Raw genomic sequence first — 18,410 nt, 5'->3', positions numbered from 1 at the left:
CAGGCCCAAAGGGCGAAGGGGGTGGCAGTCCAGCCGCTGTCCTGCCTGTGAAGCAGCCTCATTGCCCCTCATCTACAGGTAATCGCTCTCGAGTTGGGCATAGAGCTCCTCCATCCTTAGTTCTCCTCCACTTCCACTTTCAGGTGTTTCCCGCTTTTCACACTCATTAGGTTACCTATTACACGTTAGACGTTGGGGGTGCCTGGACTCTTAAAAAATTAGCCACCAAAGAATGAACAATAAATCATTGCCTCTACTTGATGAATAGAAATTAAGATTTTTGCCAAAGATTAAGGTTTTCTTCAAATAACTGGTTCTTAGTCTTTTTTGGAAGATAGGGAGGGCGGTGCATGGGATTCCTTTGGGGATCTGATGAGAGCCATGGCTCTCCCCAGAAAAATGCACACACAATTTTACAAACAAGTTTTATGAGGTCCACAGACCTGGAAGCCAGGTTAAGAACTCCTACTTTAAATAAATGTTTTGCTTGGTAGGATAGTAAAAAAGAGGGAGGGGGCACAAAAGCAAAAAGGAAATCCCGCCAGTATAAAATGGCTGAATTACTTTCAGATATGTGATGTCTGCATAAGTAAAATGACAAGAGGATGTTTTAATTTACAGAAATTGACCTGCAAAAAATTTTGGAGCTATCTTGTACTTTTTCCTAGTCCTGGTAAAATGGAGGACAGCAGCAAGAGTTTGAGGATATCTAAGTTGTAAAATGGACATAAGGACATCACCAATAAGCTGGACTCCGGAAAGCTCTGTCTAGGATTTTATTAGATTGCTTTTTTCCCCCAATATACCTGTTTTGGAAGATTGAGACAAAAAGGCACAAACTCACATTAAATAAACAAGGTAATCTAATCAGTTCTACAAAGTGTATTTTGTAAAAGAAGTAGCACTAGGAACCAACCAAAATAAGTCAGGGAGTCCCAGCAGGGACTGTAAGAGAACTTGGGGAGATATACACATGCCCACAATACTGACCCTGTCCCTGACCTCCCTCTGTGAGGCCAGAGCCCAGCACCGCCCCCTTACAGAGGCACTGCCGCCTCAAACCCGACTCTGACCCTGGAAATCTGATGGCAGCAGCTGGTCTGAAGGGGCACGGCACACCGTCAGGTACTACCCCTGGAGCTGAGCCTTTCGTCGTAAAGCCCTCTGAGTGCTAGTCAGTGCTAGTCAGGAGGTGGGTGAGAAGGTAAGGGGGATACTTAAAAGCCAACACTGTTGCCCAGCAGCAATACTATCCGTGGGGGTAGAATAGACCAGGGACACCCCTCCTTATGCTTCTGTGGGCTGGAGCCCCAGATCCAGCTGACATCAGGAAATTCTAGCTCAGCTCATGTGGATGCTTTCAAACTGGGGCAACAGGTGGAGATGGGAGGAGCCAGAGAAAAGCCAGATAAAGAGCAAGGCCCACCAGAGTTGGAGTGGTATGTGTGGATCTCAGAGAAGAGCTGAGGCAAGGAGACTAACATCTGATGACCCTCAATCCACCTGTCTGCTTAGAACATCATGGTTCATTTCTCCCAGGATAACCCATACCTGGATTTAGCTGATGGATGAAGGGAAAACTTTAAGCACAAATGTAATTATAGCTAATACAGAGCTTATAGGAAAACATTTACATTTTTCTCCAGTAGGAATGCTTCACTTTCCCAAATAGATGCTACCAGCAGTTGGAAATCCTAATAACCAACTGAACTGCCCCAGATCCATTACTATAGACCCCACAAGGTGAGGAGCCTGCAAGGAAGGTGTAACAGGACATTTCCTGGTCCCACAGAGGCCTCAATGGAGGTGGGAGACAACCACACTGAGGGGTCTGAGTCTGTCCGCTGTTGCCCCAAGAGGGTCACAGGGAAGCAGCCATCAGGATGTCACAGGTGCAATCCTGTGAAACACTCCCTTATTGCACTTAGAAATCAGTAAGGCAAAACAAACTGACGACAACATAAGGGTAAATGATCCCACCCTACTTCTCGCTCCCCCAACACAGATTTGGTCTCTTCATGAGCCACCGCACCCAAACTAGCATGGGCTTGGATCACAACACACTTGGCTAACATACTTCACAAGGCTTGGGAAATGTCAGGTGACACCACAGCTATCTCAGACTCTCCCGCTGGGAAGGCAGACTTGGTTTCCGCCAAGTTGTCTACAACCATGGAGCACTCGGCAGCTTCTATCTCCCCTGGAGTCTGGACTTTTTCACCGGCCTCCTTTGGTAGAGTTCTATACTATGATCACTACTTGCTTTTTGCTTTTGATTGTCCAGGACAGAACTCAGCATGGGGGCGGGATGAGCTGAGTTCCTGATTCCCAAATTCCTTTCCAGCAACTGGAGACAAGAGGGAACATGTTCTGCTGGGGAAAAGCTTTTTGCATGCTCGTTTTGTGCAGCATGAAAAGATCAGGACCCTTGTGTCCTGACCAGCCTCAGAGACAGAGGACAGGAATCTAAGAAAGCACAGAGAAAAGAGGATTATTGCTGAGTGGCAGCACCAGCCCAAAAGGGAAGAGGAGCATGGACATACAGAGCTCCTGGGGGGCGGGGGGATTGGGGGACAGACTAATTAGTACATATGGGACTGACTCAATTCTAAGGGGACACTGGACAGGTCCCTCCAGGTGGAGAACTGACCTGGGCATACTGTGGGCTCTGCAAGGTTCAGACAGGGTGGGCAACAGGAGGGCCAAGAAGCCACAGGTGTCTCTAAGACTAGTGACCAGAGATGCAATCCTGGGGCAGGAGTTATCTGTATTTGTTACATTTTTAAAACAGAGACTGGCTGGGCCCTGGGTACTTCCTTGGTGCCTACAGCACATTAACAATGGGCTACTGAGAGCAGAGATCAGAGTTATGAAGCCACACTGCTCTTCTGTGGAACTGGAGGAAAAAACTATTTCTAACTCATCTCTCCCCAGGTGAGCACTCAAAATTGCAAAGATCTGCCCAGGAAGCAAAAATACCTTAGTGTATCCCAAGGTTGAAAACAAACGAACTTAAATCATTTAAATCACCACATCACAAAAGGCAGCTATTTTGAAAGACTAAAAATGTCACTTGGAAATAAAGGGGGGGGGGGTGGAACACACAGAAATGGGTTGAGAACAAAATGGCTGAAGAGGGAGGAGCTGTGAATACAGCAACCTACACGCCACATATCTCAGAGGAGCAGGCTCCCGCACATACGGGCTTCGTAATACCAGACGGTCTATTTGTTCACAATATTAAAGGGCATCTAGAAGTAGCTACAGTAAGGGATCGAAAGTTGCCTGAAGAATGGGCACAGAAAGGCTGCGTCCGAAGATGGCCTGTCACTTGGGAGGGTGGAGCTGCTGGGCCTTCCTGTTGACCACTGTCTTGCAAAACTAGAAGAGAAATACAATTATTAAGGAAGCAACAGAGGAAAATAGAAACACACTGTAAATCATTGATGGCGGAATTTCAAAAGGAGCCAAGATGCCAGTAGGGGGTGGGGGGAGGAAACGATGGTCCAAGCAGCCGACACTGCAGCAGTCCATTCAGTCCTACTGTTTCATCTGCCAGAAGTTCTCACGCACAAGGGGGCAGGGAGAGCGAGCAGAGCTTTGCATGACTGCTGGTGAGACCCCAGGCCTCCTCAGCTCCTTAGTGTTAGAGGACAACCAGAGTTTACTTGATAAAATAATTTCCTCTCAGAGCCCAGTGGGAAGCAGGGCCAGGTTTTTAATTCCATGACCAAGCCCGCTGAGAGCTGCTGGAGTATCAGCAGGTCTGGAGGTATGCAGGGTCCCGGGAGCTCAGAGAAGGATGGGGCTTGGGAAAGAGCAGCACCGTGAAACAGGAACACCTCATCCTGCTCCTATGACCCGGGCAGAAATACTCTCCAAGCATCTGAAAGAGGCTGCCTCTGATGAGGACAGCTACTTAGTATAGGATCAGAGGCTTTAAAGAGGAAGGAAATGAAGCACCAGATAAACGATGAACCCGAGGAAAAGCTGTCTGGCCAGCATTTTCCAAGGGCAGGGCAGGGAATGACAGCAGTGGGGAGCCAGGAACTAGCTTTGGCACAGGGGTACCAGGGGCACCCCTGAATGCCAGCTTCAACTTGAAATGGCTCTAGTTACGAGAGGAGGAGGATTTAGTTGCAGATAAGCTTCAGTTCCGTGTCCACCGCCCCAACCCAGCCCCACTTCTCACTACTGGGTGGGTCCATGTGTCTGTCTGGGCAGTTCATTATAAGATCACATGTCCCTGAATTGGTCTAATAGTCACAACATCTGTCAATGGAAGCCTGAGAGCTGTTTAGCATGGCAGTCATCAGGATTACTGGAGGACAGGACGAGCAATGAAGCAAGTTTCCTGACTCCACAGTGAGCTGCTGAAGCCCCAAGGACCCAAACTGATTTTCACGTCGATGAGATGCAAAGGGAGAGATTCAGTACATACAGTGCAGAAGGGGGAGGGGTGCCTTTAGTCATCCGCGGTCATTCCTTTCACTGGGTCCTTTTGTCTCATCTGGAACAGAAAAAAAAACAGGAAAAACTGAAGGCTCTTGCTGCTGATGGAACTCCAACACAAATACATTCCGCCTTCTCTTCAGTCCTGCCAATGAAGAGGGTGGAGCATTTTCTGTGCACAAAGCAAATCAGAAGAGTAGAATTCTGCATATGTACAGCCAAAGCCGTACCATTTATAGCTCCGTGTCACTGCTCCCACCGTCCGTGATTTCTGTTCCTCTCCCTGCGTCCCAGTGCTGGGGTGCAGCTCTTAAGCTCCTCTCTTTCTTCATTCATTCATTCATTCATTCATTCATTCATTCATTCATTCATTCATTCAACAAATATCTAAGAAGCAACTCTTTTGTGCTAGGAACTGCACAAAACTGCTCCAGGCCTGAGAATTCGGCAGTGAACCAAAACAGACCAAGTCTCTCCTCCTGGTGCTTACATTCTGGGGCAAAGTAGGGGAGAACGAACAAACCAATATATGCCGGGGGCAGATGTTGAGTAGAGACCCGGCAAAGGAAGTGAGGGGGAAAGTCCTGTGGCTCCCTGGAGGGGGCATGTGCGGGGAGTGGTCCAGGCAGAGGGAACAGCAATTCCCTTTCCTGGGCTCTGCTGAGAGGCTCTGCATAGTCAATCAGGTAGGCAGAGTGTGGCACAAGAAGGCAGGGGTTCAAAGAGCAGGGTGGGTAGATCTCAGCTTAGCAGAAGTGTGAGGCTGCTGGAAAGCAGGATGGGGTCTTCTCTGGAAGCCCCGAGTGGCCCCTGTGAACTCCACCTGCCAGGCAGAAGTGGACACAACTTCTTGTGGGGATAGCGTGGAGGTGATCTCTCTAATCTTTTCCAACTTGAAAGTTCCATTCTATTTGCAGAATGCCTATAACACATGTGTAGTTTAACTTCCCATTAGATATTTCTTCACTATCCATGAGTTTTCTGCTCAACTTTCATTCTTTCTTCATTCAACAAATTTTGAGCACCTCAGAGAATGACCTCTGGAATCAAACTCCCTGGACTGTATTCTGGCACCATGACCAAGTGTGTGACCCTGAGCAAGTGACTTCACTGCACTCTAAGCCTGTCTCTGTAATAATAAAATAGAGATAATAAAAGTACCCACATCATGTGGTTGTTGAGAATTAAATAAAGATATTTGTGGAGAGCACCTAGCATGGAGTATGCACCCAGGCCACATTTTCTGCTATTTGTGCAGCATCCTGCAGTAAAGGGGGTGCGTGTGTCCACAAGCTCTGAAGACCTTGGACTTCTGTGCTACCTTCCTCCTCAGAGTTCTGTTTTATTCGCTAAAACTTTAATACTGCTGCATTTTGCAGAGATTCTACCTCAGAAGAAGTGGTTCTCCACTAGGAAGTACTTTCAAAATACTCTTCCTGCCACATTTCAAACTCCTGTTCATTGTTCACACTTCCTGCTTCCCCCCAACTATTATAATCAGTGAGCCCATGGGGAACCTGGGCATGGTAAAAAAAAAAAAAAAAATCTGCTCCTCTGTGGAGGTTCTGATATTCACTTCCTATTGACAACTTTTTTTTTTAATTGTATTATTTATTTGACCGAGAGAGACACAGCGACAGAGGGAACACAAGCAGGGGGAGAGGGAGAGGGAGAAGCAGGGGCCCCACGGAGCAGGGAGCCCGATGCGGGGCTCGATCCCAGGACCCTGGGATCATGACCTGAGCCGAAGGCAGACGCTTAACCAACTGAACCACCCAGGCGCCCCCCCCGCCGCCCCCCGCCATTCACAACTTTTACCAGAATTACATCAAATGTCTTAGGTTGGTCTTTTAGGCCCGAGTTTCCTACTTGAGCAAAATAATCACCTGGGTTACTTGTAGATTCTTAGGCCCCAGACCTGATAAGTCAGAACCTACAGGATACAGACAGTAAGTGAGTCATAAAATCAGTCTTACAAGCCTCACTTTTCATCATCCCCTGCAAAGACCTGCTGCGCCCAACAGGAAGGTCTATTTGCTGACAAGCCAGTATGTGCTCATTCCTAGCTCTACCTGTAGAACTGCTCTAAACTCGCTTTCATGAATGGCATCTTTTTTTTTTTAATTCATTTAAGTCATCTCTATCCCCAACGTGGGGCTGGAACTCACAATCCCGAGATCAAGAGTTGCACGCTCCTCCTACTGAGCCAGCCAGGAGCCCCGTGAATGGTAGAGCTTTTGATTTTTATTGCTCCTCTAACTTCAGATATGTCTGTTAATATATTACCTTTTTTTTTAAAGATTTTATTTATTTATTTATTTGACAGAGAGAGAGAGACACAGCAAGAGAGCAAACACACGCAGGAGGAGTGGGAGAGGGAGAAGCAGGCCTCCCGCTGAGCAGGGAGCCTGATGCGGGGCTCAATCCCAGGACCGTGGGATCATGACCTGAGCCGAAGGCAGATGCCTAACAATTGAGCCACCCAGGCACCCCAAAATAAGTTCTTAAAAAAAAAGGATAAAGGCACTATCATATTTTAATTTTAATTTAATTATTTTTATTTATTTATTTTTAAATTTAATTATTTTTATTTATTTTTTAAGATTTTATTTGTAAGTAATCTCTACACCCAACATGGGGCTCAAACTCACAACCCCAAGATCAAGAGTCACACACTCCTCCAAGGCACCCAGGCACCCCTGCACTATCATATTTTTAGAAAGACAAAAGTTGACCTTGTAGTGTTGCAAGTATTCGTGTGAACATACTATGTAAGACAGAGGGAGAAATAACTATAGATGTAAAAGTTCCCCAGCTCTGTCCTCTGAGAAGGCCTGGAGGCAGCAACACCCAGCAGTCATGAGCACACCTAGCCCCCTCCATGGAAAGGAACGAGGACTCCTTAGAGATACGGCTCGTCCCAGGGCTGTGTCATGGAAGGAAAATGATGAGCTCGTGATACCTTGTTGTGCCTCAGGTGGACAGAGGTAACCTCTAGATTAAGAGACACTAGAAGGGTGCAGTGTGTGGCCCTGGGGCTCTATCCTCTGCTTCAAAGGAATGGGGTCTCTGGGTCAAGGGGTATATAGGAATTCTTTGTATTCTTGCCATTTTCTGTAAGTTTGAAACTCTTTCAAAATAATTTTTTTTTAAATTGAAGTACAGCTGATATACAATATTATGTTAGTTTCAGCGTACAACAACATAGTGATTCGACAATTAGAAACATTAGGAAACGCTCGCCACTTAAATGTAGTTGCGTTCGGTCACCACACAAAGTTCTTACACCACCGTTGACAGTATTCCGTGTGCGGTACTTTTCATCCCGTGACTTACTCATTTTATAACTGGAAGTTTGTACATTGTAATGCCCTTCACCTACTTCCCCCCTCCCCTCTGGGAACCACCAGTTTGTTCTCTGTATTTATGAATCTATTTCTGTTTGTTTGTTTTTTTTTTTAAAGATTTTATTTATTTATTTGACAGAGAGAGACACAGCGAGAGGGTGAACACAAGCAGAGGGAGTGGGAGAGGGAGAAGCAGGCTCCCCACCGAGCAGGGAGCCCGATGCGGGGCTCGATCCCAGGACCCTGGGACCATGACCTGAGCCGAAGGCAGACACTCAACGACTGAGCCACCCAGGTGCCCCTATTTCTGTTTCTTGTTTGTTTGTTCATTTGTTTTGTTTTTTAGATTCCACATATAAATGAGATTATATGGTATTTGTCTTTTTCTGTCTGGCTTGTTTCACTTAGTATCATACCCTTTAGGGTCCATCCATACTGTCACGATGCAAGATTCATTCCTTTTTATGGCTGATACGCCATCCATTCTATTTACACACACACACGCACACACACACACATTACCCCCTGCCCCCACATCTTCTTTATCCATTCATCTATGGATGGACACTTAGGTTATTTCCGTTATCTTGGCTCAAAATAATTTTTTTAAAAAACACAAAGATGTGCTCATTAAATGTGCTCATTAATGACCACGTAAATTTTCAATTTCAGAGAAGCTGATATTTAATATAGGGGAGCAAAGCTCTGTGGGCCTCAACCAGATCCATGTATACCCTAAGAGTTTACTGCCTTGCTTTAATTTACTAATGCAAAGCCAGGTCCTGTTTTCCTACTGCTTAAGATGCAACTTTCTATCAGGGAACATGATGGCTTCCCCTACTCTCAGAGACAAGGTCACCTCAGAGGGTGCCATGAAATAAAAATACATTATTTCATTCTTATAATGAAATGCTCTAAGAATGCTTTTTTCCTGTTTCCTGGGGCCTATAGAACACCATGAGATTTTATCTGATGTTTGTTCCTCTGATCAAGCTACTGCAGGCTATGTATACACATATAGTCAAGGAATATGAAAATAGAAACTCCAATCTTGGTTTGTTTGTTTTTAACTGATTTTCTCTAGGGAATAAGGCCAGGGGTTGGAATACATGGGCTTCCATTTTTTATTTTTCTAGATTTTTTTTAAGATTTTATTTTATTTTTTTAAAGATTGTATTACTTTTGGGGCGCCTGGGTGGCTCAGTCGTTAAGCGTCTGCCTTCGGCTCAGGTCATGATCCCAGATCCTGGGATCGAGCCCCGCATCGGGCTCCCTGCTCCACCGGAAGCCTGCTTCTCCCTCTCCCACTCCCCCTGCTTGTGTTCCCTCTCTCGCTGTGTCTCTGTCAAATAAATAAATAAAATCTTTAAAAAAAAAAAAGAAAAAGATTTTATTATTTTTAAAAAAGAAATCACTAAAAATCTTTTAAATAAATAAATAAATATCTCTATACCCAATATGGAACTCGAACTTACAACCCCGAGATCAAGAGTTGCATGCTCTACTAAATAAGCCAGCCAGATGCCCCTATTTTTCTATAGCTTTTGAAAATTGTTTTTACTATGAAGTATGAGATACTCCTTTGATTACAAAACACACACACACACACACACACCTAGCAAAAGTATCAATGTCAATATCCCAATTGTGATAACTGTGGTATAGTTTTGCAACATGTTGCCATTGGGAGAAACAGATCTCTATGTGTTATTTCTTATAACTGCATAGGAATCTTACAATCATTTCAAAATAAAATTTCAATAAAAAAATAAAGCTAGTAAAAAAAACTCAGTTTAAGACACTGAAAAGCAACCACAGACCTAGCATTCCTGAAGGAACAGATATGAGGCACATGCAGAACGGTTTTTAGAAGCTCTTTAGAAAGCCCTTTGGTGGGGCACCTGGGTGGCTCAGTCGTTAAGCGTCTGCCTTTGGCTCAGGTCATGATCCCAGGGTCCTGGGACCGAGCCCCATATCGGGCTCCCTGCTTGGTGAGCCTGCTTCTCCCTCTCCCTCTGCTGCTCCCCCTGCTTGTGCTCTCTCTGTGTCAAATAAATAAATAAAAAAGAAAGAAAGAAAAGCCCTTTGGAAAAGAAATTTGGTAATAAATAATAAGAGTCTTATATTCTCTAATTCTATTTGTAGGAATTTACTCTAAGGAAATAATCTTAATCCAAATCCAAATAGTAATCCAAAAAACTGAAAAAACTGAGCGCACAAAAATTTTCATCACGGCATTATCTGTAGCAGTGAGAACCTGGAAACATGAAGGAAAATCCAACACAGGGCAATGACAGAGTGTGAGCAATATGTGTATGCTGCAGTCAGAAACGTGTATGTGAAGAAACTCTTTTAGTGGGAAACTTTGTATTTGTTATAATGTTATATATTTGTTACAATGTTCAGAGAAAAAAGTAGGATTCCCATTTGGCCCATGCAATATGATTATAACTAAGTAAAAGTGTATAGAAAGACTTAAAATGTTTTAAAGGTTGTCTTTAAAGATTTTATTAATTAATTAATTTATTTATTTATTTAGAGAATGAGAGCACACACGAGTGCCAGCAAGTGGGGGGGAGGAGCAAAGGGAAGGTGAGAGAATCTCAAGCAGACTTTGTGCTGAGCGAGGAGCAGGGCTCAATCCCACGACCCTCGATTCCACCACCCTGAGATCATGACCTGAGCCGAAACCAAGAGTCAGATGCTCAACCGACTGAGCGACCCAGGTGCCCCTAGAGGTTGTCTTTATTTTTTTTAATTTTTTTTTATTTTTAAAGATTTTTATTTATTTATTTGACAGAGAGAGACACAGTGAGAGAGGGAACACAAGCAGGGGGAGTGGGAGAGGGAGAAGCAGGAGAGAGAGAAGCAGGCTTCCCACAGAGCAGGGAGCCCGACGCGGGGCTCGATCCCAGGACCCTGGGATCATGACCTGAGCCGAAGGCAGATGCTTAACAACTGAGCCACCCAGGCACCCCTAGAGGTTGTCTTTAAATAACCAGGGTACAACTGATTTCTTTCTGCTTTTCACTATTTCCAAAAAAAGTTTGTCTATGTTAATACATTATTGATACAATACAATACTTATTATTGAAAAATGAGATTGTACCAAAAAGAAAATAAAGCTACTTCCTGTATTTCAAGATGCTGGCCAATGTTCCAGGTAGTCTGCCCTGGGGTCAATCATTGTTGGGCAGATGAGAGAGAATTAAGAATTCATGGAACAACATCCTCCTCCACATACACGGATCCTTCAGCCTCAACACAATGAGCTAGCCCTCTGCACATGCTACTGGAATCTCACTCCCTACTCCCTACTCTCCCATGGCCCAGCACTGAGTGACTTCTCTTTATCAGCTTAACTCTCCAAACTTCTATCTACCCCAATCACAAACTGGAAACTTTAGGGTTTCCATTTTTTATTTTTCTAGATTTTTTTGAAGATTTTATTTTATTTTTTTAAAAGATTTTATTACTTTTAAAAAAGAAATCTAGTGTCCTGCCAGGTATTTCACTGCACAGGGACACTTATACAATCTTTGGGTAACCAGTTCATAGTTGAAGACTTAAAATCTAAAAATGATGGTGATCCATCATCCATCTGTCAGAAAGCCATAGGATGGAGCAAGGGACCTCTGCATCAAGACTCAGGAGATGAGAAAGGACAGGCCCATTCACACACAAGCATGTGGATAGGGAGACTGACTACAAGGAGGCTCAGAGACAGCCCCCAAGGTGGGCCAGCGGAGCAAGGGGGTCATGCAGCCTCTCAGCTCCATCACAAAGGGATGGGCTATGGAGGGACCAGAGGAATCACGGAGGCAACAGGGACTTAGAAGGAAGCCCCACAAGGGAAGGCTGGGGAAGAAAATGCTGCAGAATCTTAATCATGCACTCTAACTGACACTCAGTATCTCTGCTGGTTTTAAGCAAATGTTCTAGAGGCCAGCAAATCAGGAAACAAGTTTTCTTAACAGTTAAAATGAGTTTTCTCCTCCCAGGTTCATTATCTACAGAGTTTGTGGCCAAAGGTCCAGGCGGCACTTGTTCACTGAACTAGAAGATATCCTCAACTTCTTTGAGCCTCAGTTTCTCTTATCTATAAAATGAAAATAACACTTTGGCACAGGCTGACATGACGATTTGATGATATAATTCACAGAAAATGCTGACCACACACTACAGGCATACAGTAAGACCTCAATCAAATATTAGCCTCTATTAGTAATAAAAATATTTTTATTACCACCATGCTCAAGAGATAGTGAGTTCCCCAATACAGGAGGTGATCAAGTGCAGGCCGGTGGGGAAGCTGCAGAGAGGACTCAAGCACTGGACAGGTAATTGGACTAAGTGACCTTTAAGGTGCCTTCTTCCAATTTTGAGATTATGAGTCTTTTTCTTAAAAGAGCGAGAGGGATGGGCACCTGGGTGGCTCAGTTGGTTAAGCGACTGCCTTCGGCTCAGGTCATGATCCTGAAGTCCCTGGATCGAGTCCCGCATCGGGCTCCCTGCTCAGCTGGGAGTCTGCTTCTCCCTCTGACCCTCCTCCCTCTCATGCTCTCTGTCTCTCATTCTCTCACAAATAAATAAAATCTTAAAAAAATTAAAAAAAAAAGAGCGAGAGGGAAGAAGGGAGAGAAAGAGGAAAGAAGGGAGGGAAACACATGGACAGACACTGCTCCCCTACAGGCACACGTTTCCTGACATTTTTCTTTTTAGGGCAAAGGACTAATCTCTTGGTCCCTTGAGCCTCATCCAAGAATGGTGAGTCCACCCTCCCACAGGGACTAGAGTTACAGTAGTGGTGACCGTGGCCTTATAGTGACACAAAAAACCCACCCACACTAGGCTACTGAGCATTAATCAAAGAATAAGGGTCATAATTCCTATTGCAAATTCACAGTTAATCATGGCAGATTGTAAACATGCATTTATGCTATTCGTCCCCCAAGCCCTACTACGATGAGAGTAAAGGAATAAGCAAAAGAAATAAAACCATGAAGGCAACAAGAACAGCAAATAAGAGATGGCAGCAACATTCTGGAAGATGAAATATGGATGGATTAGTGACTAATTCACAGAGCAGCAGGACTGACACCCCAGGGCCTGTGAGGAGGGGAGCTAAAAAGGACAGACCTGTTTGTGCTGCAGGTTCTCCAAAGGCTCAGGAACTGGAAGCACCAAGTACCTCAGAGGGTGGGAGTGCAGCTGGGGCTGAAAACGGGTGACTTATTTGTAAGTGAGGGAAAAAAAAGACACCAGTTTGGCTGTGGTGTGCCCTGGTGTTTCCTCCCTGAATTCTCAGAGGAAACAAAGAACATACAGGGGGCAGAGAAACCTCGAAAACCAAACACAAAAACAAAAAGCCATAGCTTTAGAAAAGGAAGATAATGCACAAAGAAAAACAGAAAAAGTACTTAAGAAAAAGAACACAGCACAAGAAGTACTTTAAAATGTTTTTAAGGGGCGCCTGGGTGGCTCAGTCAGTTAAGGATCTGCCTTCGGCTCAGGTCATGATCCTGGGGTCCCTGGATGGAGCCCCAGGTCGGGCTCCACACTCAGCAGGGAGCCTGCTTCTCCCTCTCTCGCTGCCCTTCCCCCTACTCATGCTCTCTCTTTCAAATAAATAAATAAAATCTAAAAAAAAAAACAAACAAAGAAAACAAAATTATTAAAAAAATAAAAATAAATAAAATGTTTTTAAATTCAACAGATGAGAAGTTAACATTGGAAAATATCTTCCAGAAAGCAGACAAAAAGAGAGAGAAAATTTAAGAAAATTAGGTCAATTCATGAGGTCTGACTTCTAAATTCTAATAAAAATTCCAGAAAAAAAACCAAAACAGAGGGGAGAAAATTGTGATACAAAGAGAGAGAAATTACAATATAAAAACATTTTTTTTTTAAGATTTATTTATTTATTTGAGAGAGCGAGAATGAGAGAGAGAGAGTACATGAGTGGGGGAGGGTCAGAGGGAGAAGCAGACTCCCCGCCAAGCAGGGAGCCCGATGCGGGACTCGATCCAGGGACTCCAGGATCATGACCTGAGCTGAAGGCAGTCGCTTAACCAACTGAGCCACCCAGGCGCCCCTATAAAAACATTTTCTAGAACTGAGGAGACCTGGGAGCACCTGGGTTGCTCAGTCGGTTAAGTAGCTGGCTCTGGATTTCAGCTCAGGTCATCTTAAGGACCTAAAATCGAGCCCCAAGTTGGGCTCTGTGCTCAGTGCACAGTCTGCTTGTCCCTCTCTCTCTGTTCCTCCCCCCCACCCCACCCCCATGCTCGCACTCTCTCTCTCATAAATAAATAAAATCTTTAAAAAAACCCAAAAAACTGAGGGGGAGCAAAATCAATAAGGATGGACTGACATCACCTACATTATTACGCAGTGCATATCACACACCAACCAGACCAGACCATCCATGTAAAGACTCAAAAACAAAACTTAATGACAGAGATACATAAAACTGAGCTACAAAAGGGAGGGAAGCAATTACTAACTTCTTTTTTTTTTTTTTCAAGTTTTTATTTAAATTCCAGCTAACATACAGTGTAATATTAGATTCAGGCTAACAGGTTTTTTATTCAGCCATAAAAAAACAAGAGTTTTCCAAGAAAGGAACAAATATCAGGAGCAGACTAAAGTGCTCAGTTGGGGAGAAGAATGACATATGTCATAATATCAACCTGAATAATGAATTAACCCCACATTGTGATATTGGAGGAAGGAAAAGAGAGTGTGAGTCTTCTTAAAAAAGAGGTGGGTGGGGTACAGGAGTTAAATCTTCCACAAGAAAAGTCAACCATTAATATCTAAAGTTGAGAAATAAAGAATTAAGCACCTAAGTATAATCTTTGGAAATACGGGGGTAATTAACAAAAGAAACAACCATAAGAACTGCAAGGGGCTGCTTCTGGGGGCTGGAACTCCAGGTGCAGGGCAGAGGAGGACAGCTTCCCCCTTCTAAGCCTGAGATACTTCCGAGTTTGAAAATTATAAAAATACTTCTGGAGGTAATGTTTTTGTTTATGGCAATGACTGTCATGGTGGTTTCACAGGTGTATACTTATCTGAAATTCATCAAGATGGATAGATTAAATACGTGCACAGGGCGCCTGGGTGGTTCAGTCAGTTAAGTGTCCAGCTCTTGGTTTCGGCTCAGGTCATGATCTCAGGGTAGTTAGATCCAGCCCTGCATTGTGTTCCTCGCTGAGCATGGAGCCTGCTTAAGATTCTCTCTCCCTGTCTCCTTCTGCCTGCCCCCCACCCTGCTCGTGCACACGCTCGCTCTTAAAGAAATAAATAAGTGCAGCTTTTTTTTTTTTTTTTTAAGATTTTTATTTACTTATTTGAGAGAGAGAGCACGAGTGGAAGGGGCAGAGGGAGGGAGAAGCAGACTCCCCGCTGAGTGCAGAGCCAGATGCGGGGCTCGATCCCAGGACCCTGAGATTATGACCTCAGCTGAAACCAAGAATTAGATGCTTACCAACTGAGACTTGGTTTTGCTTTCTCTTACACTGCAAACTATTTAAATTCCAATTCTAAAGCGGGTTTCCTGCATTTGCAGTTATCCTGGAGGATAGTGGTATTCTAGGTTTTTGGCACAATTCTCCACAGAATGGAGAAACACGCAGAGAGAGGTGGGGGACTAAAAAATACCTCCCTGATAGTGAGGCCTCTCAAACTTTGGATCTGAGGGAGGCAGATCCAGTAGCTCCTCTGGAGAGTTCTTCCAGCTCCAGGAATTCAAATTCTACCCAAAGAGTAAAAGCCTGTCCATAAATGCTCCCATGAACCCCAGTATACTTTCGACTGGCCTTTGTCAGGCAGCAGGAGGCTTGAGGCTCCAGGCTAAACCCCAAAGTCTCCGCACTCCTTTGTTTGGTAACTTTTTTCCTTTTTTTTTTTTTTTGTCAGGACTCGGGTGACCAAAACACTCAGGCCTCTTCTTACATAGTCAGAATCAACAGCGTCCTGGACATTAAAAATCTACCACTTCCTGAAGATCCTCAGTCGAAGAATCAGGAATTGTGTCCAAAATCCTGCCACTTCCCTGCCAGTGCAGCTGGATGAATAACCAGAACATGTGCCTGCCACAGGAGCTAAGGAAGGAAGAACTCCTGGCCACGTCTGCACCCAAGACCAGCACAGTGAAGCGGGGGCACCACACGCACTCGGGCCTGGGTCTCGTCTGAGGCACTGCTGGGGAGCCAGGCAAGGCTGGGCACAGCGATGTCTGCCGACGTCTGGCTCCAGGCCAGCCCACGCAGGGCAAGGAGGGAGAAATGGATGGCAGTTATGACACAGAGCTTCCTGCCTTAATCTTAGCCCCGAGAGGGCAGGAGGGCCCCGAATGGCGTTTAAGGGAGGAAGAGAAGTCAAGTGCTTTAGAGCATGCCTCTCACCCTGACTGTGTCACCTGCAGGCTATATGACCTTGGGCACGGAGTGGTCTCTCGGAGCCGCTACCTCCTCATCTGCGGGGGGCAAGAACAGTGCTGTCTCCTCACAGGTATGGCGGGGATCACAGGAGATGGTGTATGTAAAAGCCCTTAGAATGGTGCCCTCACGCAGTAAGGATCTGAACCTGACTCACTGACAATCTCCTCAGCGTGAGCCTCACAGAGAAGCATCCCCAAATGAGGCAGGAGTGTTAGGCCTTCAGCTCCCATGGAGCAGACAGCCCTCCTCCTTGGATCCATGCCAAGCCCTCCCTTCCCCCCCCAAAGAGCCAAGGGTCCAAACTCTAAAAACAGCTCAAAAGAACCTTACAGAGTAGTTAGTTGTGTGGGACCTGCTGCTGTCCTCTGTGGGTGACGTGCATGGTGCTCACGAATCGGGCCAGCCTGCCTCCTCCCAGGGCCACCTCCCATCCTGCAGCCCAGCAGGACTCCCCCCACCCCACCAGTTCTGAAGAACCACTGCAGAGTTACTCACTTGGCATGCAGCACACACTGCCATATTTGTCTCTCGGAATATGCCAAGACCTCGGCTAGACTGCAAATTCAAGAGCACTAGCTGTTCTCTTCCTTACGGTTCTAAACTACCTGGCACCAGCCTGACTCGCGCGGACACGACATGTTCCTAGAGCCACAGGCGGCGCCCTCATGACCTGGCCCACAGGCCCACAGGCTAGTCTCCTTCATGGATTTACTGAGTCGAGAGCCCAGGCTCCTCCAGGAGCCCACTTACCTCATCCAGCTGTCTCTTCGTCTCTTCTTCCATCCTTCGGATGTCGTCCATAGTCAGGTCAACCCACTTATCGAGCCAACAGAACAGCTGCCTGTGGAAGTTTGTAAACAGACGCCTTTCTTGCTACAAAAAGGAGGGAACCTAGTTAGAACCCAGAAGGGAGAGGCCACTGTTGCAGCTCCCCTCCCATGATCTCCATGTCGATAAGCCCACTTTCTTGAAGGGGCGGGGAGGAGAGGTGCCTGCCTGGCTGGCTTATATGGATGAGCCCACAGGTCCCAAAAGTCAGTGACTTTTGCCCTCACATGACCACAGGTATCACATCAAGAAGGAGGAAGCTCCCTGGAGAGGATGGGTACCTGCCTCACAGCTAGGCCCTGTGCCCAAAATGCTACCAAGACAGGCAGCCTACGAGCTCACGGTTCAGCCAAGGCCCAGAAACAACTGTGCCAAGTTCCCCTCTTGTCTCTGGAGCCTAAGGCCAGGTTAAAACTGGCCAACGTCTATGAAACGGGGCCCAAGAGCGAGGCTCTAACACAGAGAAAAAGCTATAAAAATGCCTTAGGTCTGTCCAGTTCAAGAATTCAGGGCACTGGAGAATTTGGTTCATAGGACCTCTTGCCTTTCGGCTTCAAGAAAAGAGGAAGACTGAGTTGCATCTGCAGTTCAGTCATAGTAAACCCTAGATTCCTGTTTCCTTTTTTTTTTTTGGCTTCAGTTTCCTTCCCTGTCACATGTGGTGCCCCTGGATAGACGGTATTAAGCTGCAGGACAGTTAAGTGGAAGGGGAAGTGGGGGTCTGGGAAATCAGACTGAAATATTCTGATGTCTGCCACTGTTGGCCACAAGTCACGTGGGTTGTATGATCTTCTCTTGTTGGGCAAAATACATCCCCACCAACACACACACACACACACACACACACACGGGGAAGGCCTCACCCTGGTCACTTACCTTATGTATAAAGTTTTCCACTTTGTTCTGCAGGCCCCACCACTTGAACTTGACAGTAACCAGTTTGTACGCACACATGTATGGGCAGTCTTTCTGATTTACAAGTTCTTGCTGTATTAGAGACACACATATAGGCAGGCAGGTAACTGAGAGGGCCGACCTCTGGCTCTCCCTTAGCCCACCCTAGCCATTTCCTTCCTCCCTGGGGAGAGGTCTGCCCATGCTACACCCTGCCCCCCGGTGGTGAGGGTATGAACTGCACCTTCCAATTTGGGCCCAAGGGTCCTCGGCCTGTTTTGATAGATTTAAATTTTGCTGGGTCTTCCTCCGCCTTGTAATCCTGAGAGAAGTTGTAGAATTGGAGTTGGGGGAGGAAGGAAAAGAGGGAGAGAGAGGGAGGGAAAGGAAGGGAGAGGGAGGGGGACCGAGATTAGATTTTTTCCATCAGAGTACACTTCAT

At 45.7% G+C, this 18,410-nt stretch overlaps 1 protein-coding gene across 2 annotated transcripts in view; it reads right to left on the bottom strand.

Moving 5' to 3' along the window:
• Positions 1-335: 335 nt before the first annotated feature.
• PITPNA (phosphatidylinositol transfer protein alpha) overlaps positions 336-18,410 on the bottom strand; it is a 41,903-nt gene continuing 23,828 nt past the window's right edge. For both annotated transcript variants that reach the window (XM_035027600.1, XM_035027599.1), the window contains 5 exons: positions 18,213-18,290; positions 17,951-18,061; positions 16,997-17,119; positions 4,442-4,510; positions 336-3,381 (listed from right to left, as the gene is read on the bottom strand). In XM_035027600.1, coding sequence (XP_034883491.1) covers positions 4,466-4,510; positions 16,997-17,119; positions 17,951-18,061; positions 18,213-18,290 — 357 coding nt within the window. In that variant the 3' untranslated portion in view covers positions 336-3,381; positions 4,442-4,465. The remainder of the gene's footprint in view (positions 3,382-4,441; positions 4,511-16,996; positions 17,120-17,950; positions 18,062-18,212; positions 18,291-18,410) is intronic.

Source organism: Mirounga leonina, unplaced genomic scaffold (genome assembly GCF_011800145.1).
Source record: "Mirounga leonina isolate KUSES-001 unplaced genomic scaffold, KU_Mleo_1.0 Mir_200, whole genome shotgun sequence".
In the NCBI taxonomy this organism is placed as follows: domain Eukaryota; kingdom Metazoa; phylum Chordata; class Mammalia; order Carnivora; family Phocidae; genus Mirounga; species Mirounga leonina.
The sequence above is the reverse complement of the archived record's forward strand: the minus strand, read 5'-3'. Positions and strand labels throughout refer to the sequence as shown.